Raw genomic sequence first — 8601 nt, 5'->3', positions numbered from 1 at the left:
TTATTTTTTCCCAAATTGAGCTACGTGTGGCACCGGCTAAATGACTCAACCCATTAATTTCCTTTACATTTTCCGGACTACGCCTACTTATTTCATCATTCACCATTATTAAACAGTTAAGTGCAGAATTACTTAACTAAAAATAGTCACAACATCATTTCAATGCAAGAGACACATTTTTTATGTAATAACTCAGTTTATGTAAAAATTTGTAATTTACAATTTTTCCCGGGGAGACAAACTCAACTCGTTTCATAAAAGTTACAAGCCTCGGGCGCGCTGCCTAGTCGATCAGCTTGCCGCACGACCCAACCACAGCCACCCCCATTCAGCTCGTCCCAACCTTGGGCGCTCGGCCCACCCGTCGTGCGGCCTGCACTGCCTACCCGCGGCCTGTCCGCCATGCAGACCTCCATTCTGACCCGCCAAAACTCGTGTTGCCACACCCTGCCTGTCTTAACTCTCCATCGTGCAGACCCGCCCACCTGCTGTCATTGTGCCCAGCATGTCTACACTCACCCGGAGTCATGTCGGGTCGACCCACCCAGCTCTCCATTGCGTTCAAAACCGCCCGACCCGCGGGCTCATCTCTGCCCAACCTCCATTCGGTTCTTCGTTTGTTGTTGTGTTCGTTGTTCACTTGATTGTTCTTTCTGGTGGTGCCTCCACCCAATAGATACGCTGCCTTGGCCATGGGAGGGGACTCGACTCATGTCAATCTGACCCATGACTTACGCCTCTCCAACATAATATTGTGTTGGCTCTCACTCATTGCCCATCGTTTACGTCTACACGTTCACGTCGGCCCATCGCCTAACGACCTCCGCCTATAAACCAACTCAATTGCATGTGCCCAACACTTAGTCATTTTTGTGTTGGCGCCCCTGACTCGTCGGTTATGCGCGCTCGCCTGAGCTCGTCGGTTAAATGCACCCACCATAGCTCGTTGGTTAAACACACCCATCCACTTGTTGATTATGTGCGTGCCTACCCAGATCGTCGGTTAAACACGCCCATCGATTCGTCCCCCAGCTCGTCGGTTAAACACGCCTGACTGGTCCAAGTGCGACGGTGATGACTCGAGGACCTGACACCGGGGGTGGCGAGGTCGATTCTCGAAATTGGCCCTGCCACCCCAGGACTTGTTGGGTTTATCTTTTTTTTTTTTTTTTTTTTTTCATCTTACGTTTTTTAAATATTTTTATTTTTTATTTTTTTAATTAAATTCTTTTAATGGTTTCAACTTGTTTTTTAATGTCTTTTCTTCTAAGTTTTTTCTTTAATGTTTTTATTATTTTTATGATTTTTTCTTTATAATGTTTTCTTATTTGGTTTTTTTATATATATTTAAATTATCTAATATAATTATTTATTTATTTATTTTGTTTTTTTGTTTTGTTTTGCTTTTTTTTAATTATGTCTTTTCTGGATAACTTTTCTTGTATTTTTTTTTAATATATATATATATATATATATATATATATATTTTTTTTTTTTAATTTTTGCCATTTATAAGTTAATTTTGTTTCGTTTTTACATTTTTATGTTTGATTTTTTTATTTTTTGTCATTTTTTTATATTTTTCTATGTTTGTTTATTTTTTCGGCGAGGTTTTTTATTTTTTATATTTTAATGTATATTTTGATTTACTTGTTTTATATATATATATATATTAGTTTTTTTTTTTTCAAATGCTTTAATTTTTATTTTCTTTTTTTTGTCATTTTTTTATGTTTTAATATATATATTTATTTACTTGTTATTTTTTGTGTTTTTTATTTTTTATTTTTTTCAATGTTTATACTCTTTTGTATTTTTCATTTTTTTATTTATATATTTATTTATTATTTTGTTTTCTTTTATTTTTCCTTGTAGGATCTGTGTCGATCCTCCACTAGCAACTTGATCCCATTATGTGTCAATTTGATAGTTGATTTTAAAGTTTTTTTATAATGGATTGAGTCTAACCCCACAATGTGTCAATTTCATGGTTGGTCTTTAAGCTTTCATTACAATGGGTTAGTTCGCCTACACTACATGTCAATTTGATGGTTGATTTTTCATTTTTGCTTGCAATGTGTCAAGTTGCCTTATCGCTCCGAGCTGCCGCGCTGCAACCCTAGCCGCGCCTTCTGAGCGACCTGCAAGCGCCCTCCCTCATGGAGCCTGGAGGTGGCCCTGCGGCCCCTCCCCCCTTCCCTACGGAGATCGAAGCCTTTAAGGCTCTCGTATCTGCAACAGGAAAACGCCAGGTCACAGGCCCGCAGAAAAAATTCGTCAAAAAACTGGACAGTATACCCAAGGTTGCCTTACCAGAGGAGGAAATCTGTAGATCTGCGCTGAATTTAGCAGAAAAAGGTCTGATCGGCCAGTTCACCGGTTTGTGGCCATCCCCGAGAGCAGTCGAAGAATGGGTCAAAAGGAATTGGTTACCCTTGGTAAATGAAGGAATCAAAGTCTACTTTGTAGGAAAAGGGTATTTCGTTTTCCTGTTCGACAGTACAGAGGATAGAGGCCTGATTTTCAGAAACGGGCCATACTTCATGGGGCCTCAAGGACTCTACTTGAACAAATGGTCTACTGATTTCGATCCAGCGCAAGATGTGCCCAAGGCGGTCCCTGTTTGGGTGCGCCTCTCGCATCTTCCCCTGCATTGCTGGAATCAAAGCTCTCTTCAATCCATAGGAAACGCACTTGGAAAATACATAGACCAGGCCCCAAGGAAGGATCAATACTCTTGTGCCCGGATCTGCATGGAGGTCGATCTGGAAACAGGATTACCATATCGGTGGCAAACTGGACACACATCCAAGAGCTCGATTACGAACAACTGCCTTTCAAGTGTCGATTATGCCATGAGTACGGGCACTTTGCAAGATACTGCAAAAAAAGAAACGAGGAGGCAACAGAAAAGGATAAAGAAGATCAATGGAAACAGGCAAAGAAGACAACATTCAGCAGACAGAGTAACAAAAGCAAGGCTAAAGGGACAGAGAACAAAATGGATAATGGAAGCACAAGTAACCAAAACGCTGGAAGCAGTGAAACAAAAGGCAATGAGGGGGATAAAAACCCCTTTGAAATCCTCACGCCTCCTTCAGATCCCCCGGAAGCAGGGGAAGAAGAACCACAACAGCAGGAGAATATTGAAGCCATGGAACAAGGTAATAATCCAATCCACACCCCAAGAAATATTTCTTCCCCTTCATACGCAGAAATAATAAAAAAGAAGAAGAAAACCATAGAGAATATGGGATCATCAGATGATGAAACATTTGAAAGGACAACAAAAAGGGCTGGATGAAGATCAAACAAGGAAACCAGAGAAGAGGAGTCAGAAAGACAAAAAACCCTCGGCAGTCAAGCTACCATCGAAATGACACTAGGGAGGAATATCAGGCCTAGGGCCTCCAAAGGAGGAGGGCCTACCCCTTTAAGTGGTAAATGATGCAGTTGATCTCTTGGAACTATAGGGGTCTGGGTAATCCCAACAAGGCAGATGCTATCAAAGACTTATTGAAGATGGAGTCCGCGGACATCCTTATGCTCCAAGAGACCAAAGTAGAAGGGGAAACCCTTCTAAACACCAGCATGCTGAAGTGGAAATTTGATTCAGGAAAGGCTGTTAGTGCAAGGGGATCGGCCGGCGGAATAGGCACGTTTTGGTCAAAAAGCTCTTTCACTTTGCAACGATCCACAGAGACCCAACATTGGATCCACACAGATCTGCGACATACGGTAAGCAATCTCTCCTTGGCTCTTTTTAGAAGAAAAGAGAGAGTGTTGGAGGACACTAATGGCTTATATAGAACAGATTAACCCTACGAACATAGTCATTGGAGGAGATCTGAATATCATACTAGACCCCAAAGAAAAAAGAGGAGGAACATACTCTAGAGACCCCTTCGTCAACACTGTGGGAAATCTGATTACGCAGTGGGATCTAGTTGACTTCAAACCTATAAGAGGTAAATATACCTGGTCCAACAACAGATCAGGAGAAAATCAAATCTCTGCTAGGCTGGACAGGTTTCTCATCAGTAGCACATTAATGCTGGACAATAGAATGGTTTTCTCCAAGATTCTCCCCAAGCTTACATCGGATCACAAGCCAGTTCTACTCTGTATCAAAAAAGAAGAAGATCTCGGCCCTCTCCCTTTTCGCTTCAGCCCTCTCTGGGCAGGCAAAGACGGATTCTACGAAACTGTTCAAACGGCCTGGAGGATAGATGTTAACGGATCCCCAAGTTATGTGTGGGAACAAAAAATAAAAAATACCAAAAAAGCTCTGAAGGATTGGATTAAAAAATCTCTGCAAACTCCAACTAGCCAAAGGAAAGAAGCAGTTCTTCAGCTGGAAAGAGTCCAATTCGAAATGGAGGAGAAAGATCCCTCTCCCACAGATTTAGACATAGAAAAAACTGCCCAAAGGAAAGCATATTGTTTTTTCAGAACTGAAGAAGAATACTGGCGTTTAAAGTCCAGAAGCTTGTGGCTCAAATCTGGAGACAGGAACACCAAGTACTTTCATAGACAGTGCAGGGCACGAGTTTCCCGTAATCACATAGCAGAGATAACAAGCACAACCGGACAGGTGTACAATGGATTTTCACAAATCAAAGAAGCAGCTGTCACTCATTTCCAGAATCTTTTAAGTGCGGAAAGAAATGGAAATGAGGAGGATGCAGAGGAATTCCTCTCAACCATCCCAAACCTAGTCAAAGAGGAGGACAACGATTCTCTGTTGACCCCAGTCACGGATGAAGAGATAACTGATGTAGTTTGGTCCATGGAACCGGATAAAGCTCCAGGACCCGATGGGTTCTCAGCTCACTTCTACAGAATCTGTTGGGAAATCATCAAAAACGACCTATTCAGAATGATAAGAGGAATTATGAGGAAGGCAAAAGTAGGAGGAGGAATCAACTCTACCTTCCTAGCCTTAATCCCTAAGGAAACAAACCCAAGGACCTTTGACAGATATAGGCCGATTTCTCTCTGCAACGTATCCTATAAGATTGTGGCCAAGCTGTTGGCCAACAGAATCAAGCCTCTACTCCCAAAGCTCATCTCTCAGGCACAAGGAGGATTCGTAAAAGGTAGACAAATTCTGGATAATGTCATCCAGATACAAGAAGCTCTCCACTCCAGCCTAGCCCGGAAAGAACAAGGTATGATCATTAAATTGGATATGTGCAATGCCTTTGATCGTGTTAATCGTTCCTTTTTGTACAGGGTTCTAGCAGCATTTGGCTTTAAACAGGACTTCATAAACCTCATCAAGGCTTGTACAGAAAACGTTTGGATCGCCCCAATGGTGAATGGCAGACCGACGGATTTTTTCCAAGCAACTAGGGGATTGAGGCAGGGCTGCCCTCTTTCGCCCTTTCTATACATCTTGATGGCAGACGTTCTAAGTCGCAAGCTAACCCAAGAGAAACAAGTCGGTACCATTCCAGGGATAAGGATAGTTCAAGGCATAGCCCCGGTGAATCATGCGCTATTCGCAGATGATTCAATTCTGTTGGGGGGCGCATCCACTAGAATTGCAAGCGCTTTCAAAACCATTCTTCAACAGTACTGCAACATCACCGGTGCATTAGTCAGTGAAAGGAAAAGTGCAATTTACAGTTGGAATATCGACCAGCACGCCACAGACAGAATTTCCAACGTTCTGGGGTTCAAAGGATACGCTTTGTGGGAAAAAATCAAATACCTCGGCTTACCATTGACGAGGGGCTCCAATCGAAACCAACTGTGGGAAGAAGTGATATCTAAATTCAAAAATAAGATAACAGCGTGGGGCGGAGTTTGGCTCACCACCGGAGGCAAACTCACCCTCATCCGATCCGTGCTCTCTGCCCTGCCCACATATCAAGCCTCGTTGCTGCTGGCTCCAAAACAAATTACTGATCAAATCTCCAGCATCATTCGAAATTTTCTCTGGAGCAGAGGGAAAGGTAACAAGGAATGCTTCCACCTCATCAAATGGGAGACTGTGAAACGCCCAATAACCGAAGGCGGACTTCAGATCCGCGATCCCCAACATGCAAATTTGGCATTGGGAGGCAAACTCCTGTGGCAATTAATTACAGAACCTTCGCACCCAATCAGTCAGCTGCTGAACCTCAAATATTTTCAAAAGCAACCAATATCATCTTTCAATCCAGCGCAATCTCCAAAAGGAACGCAGGCCTGGAGGCTGTGTTGCAAAGGGATCGAATTTTTCCGAAAGCATTTATACAAAATTCCTGGGAATGGCAAAAACTCGTTGTTATGGAAAGAACGAATCATGAATCACTCCCCTCTATCCACCATCAACGAAATAGCAGAGTTGAGAGCCTGGTTAATCTCTAAAGGGGTAAGGAAAATAGCGGACATAGCAGAGTGGGACCTCAATGGCAACTGGCAGCGCTGGACGTTGCCAACCATCCCAATCAACTTAAAAGAACAGTCAAAAATCCTGTTAGAGGCAATAACAGATTTTACTCCTGTGCACAAGGAAGAGGAAGATCAATGGGGATGGGGGAAAACAGGAGAGTATACGGTCAAACAAGGCTACTTTCAAATGCAAGGAAAACAGGAGTCACAGTATCCGGATTCAGTTTGGAAACAGATATGGGAAAACTTCAGCATTCCCAAGATTAACTTCTTCAGCTGGACCTTATTCCACAACAAAATCTTGACCGGAGACAATTTGTGCAAAAGGAACTTTGCAGGCCCGCATCGTTGTGTCCTCTGCAAGAACGCTTCAGAAACAGCAGTCCATTTGTTTATTGACTGTGAGTACGCACAGAAAGTGTGGAACAACTTCTTAATTGGGCTGAATGTGAGTCCCCCAACACGCTATCAGATCACAGACTTGTTTTTGACATGGAAAACTCGGTACCCCCACAGCATCAACGAAAAATCTCTTTGGTACAAGTTATGGATTGCTGCACCGAAATACGTTTGTTGGAAGTTGTGGCTCTCCAGGAATGAAGCTGTCTTCAACCACAAAGACATAAATGCAGAAGCAGTAGCAAGGCAGGCCAAGGATCTCCTCCTGGAAACTCTGAGACAAACTAGCGTCAAAGACAGCAACCTCAGAAATGAAGAAAAGGCGTGGCTGGAAGGTTATACTCCCATGCCAACTACTCTTGCCATCATCCGCCCAAACCACAAGGAAAACTGGCAGTACAGAGACAATTCAGACAATTTTCAAAATTGGTGGAAGTCACAAGGTAAATGTACAATCTTCTTTGATGGGGCTTTGAAAGGAAACCCAGGCAAATCAGGAGCAGGAGGCGTCATTTACTTTCAGAATGGCAGGAAAGAGGAATTCAGTTGGGGACTTGGGATAAAAACCAACAATCAAGCGGAAGCACTCAGTCTATTAAAAGCTTGTCAACTGACCAGAAAAGGAAATGCAAATGAAATTATAGTTTTGGGAGATTCAGAACTGCTGATAAGGTCTCTAATACACAAGAAAAGTCTCAAAGATCCAGTTCTAAACAAGCATCTAGCAAGAGTAAACATATTATTGAAGGAATTCTCATCAGCACAGCTCTTCCATATCCTCAGAGATTTAAACACTGAAGCAGACAGGTTAGCAAATGTAGGATGCAATCTTGAAAAAAGTATGATCAGCATAAATGCAGAGACTCCGAAAATGGCAATCATTCCTTAGGAGCACTAGAAAAACAGAGAAAAGCAATGAAAGGGATTTGTAATACTTGCTTGGCTTTGGCCTTAAATAAATAAAATACTCGTTTCAGTTAAAAAAAAAAAAGTTGCCTTATGCTAATATTTTAATGTTGTTACGCTTTTAACATTAGAAAAAAAATTACTCTTGGTATAATGACTCTTTCATTCAAGTATTCTTTTTTTTTAATTTAGTCATAGAAAATTTTCATAATGCCATGGTTGAAATATGTTGAAAACTTAAGGTTTTTTGTAGTCATGATCTTCAATTGGTTGAAAAATTATCAATTTTTTAAGGGTTTTCTAAGTCATGATATTTTATATTTAACATCATGGCTGAAAATTGTTGGAATTTTAATGTTTTTCAGAGATGTGATGTTTTATATTTAATGTCATGCCTGAAAATCATTGAAATTTTAAGGTTTTTCAGAGTCATGACATTTTATCCTTAACGTCATTGCTAAAAAATGTTGAAAATTTACCTCGAAAAAAAAAGATGTTATTACAACATCAACACTTTTTATTTTCAAGGTGTTTGTTGCACAAAAAAATTGGTTTTTATTGGTTTTTACTGCCATTTTTAAAAAATGTTGAAAATTTACCCTAAAAAAAAACATTATTCCATAATCAACATTTTTCGTTTTCGATCTATTTTTCATTTTTTTGGGGGTTTTTTGGCTAGAGTTCTTGTTTTGAGTTTACAATTCTCGTTTCAAAGTTTACATTGTTTATCCATAAAGTTCCATAAATGGAGTCCTTTTTGTTGCAGTATGGAAGGAAGTGTTATACCACCATTCAGCTAGAGGTAACCACTTGACCCACTGTATTTGTTTATCAGATACAATGCAACAAAGATATCCTTCCAAACATGTATTCACTATCTCAGCTTTCCCATCAGATTGAGGATGATAAGAAGAG

General features: G+C 41.0%; 1 protein-coding gene across 1 annotated transcript; it reads left to right on the top strand.

Annotated features, from left to right (window-relative positions):
• The first annotated feature begins 2159 nt into the window (after positions 1–2159).
• On the top strand, positions 2160–7669 carry LOC149252462 (uncharacterized). Its single transcript, XM_089454157.1, has 3 exons — positions 2160–3164; positions 3454–3738; positions 3938–7669. The coding sequence occupies exons 1-3, from the start codon at positions 2160–2162 to the stop codon at positions 7667–7669; spliced, it is 5022 nt and encodes a 1673-aa protein (XP_089310283.1).
• The last annotated feature ends 932 nt before the right edge of the window (positions 7670–8601 follow it).

The sequence above is a fragment of the Pinus tabuliformis genome, chromosome 7 (genome assembly GCF_031772625.1).
Source record: "Pinus tabuliformis cultivar Carrire ecotype Pingquan chromosome 7, CPIR1, whole genome shotgun sequence".
Classification (NCBI taxonomy): Eukaryota; Viridiplantae; Streptophyta; class Pinopsida; order Pinales; family Pinaceae; genus Pinus; species Pinus tabuliformis.
The sequence above is the reverse complement of the archived record's forward strand: the minus strand, read 5'-3'. Positions and strand labels throughout refer to the sequence as shown.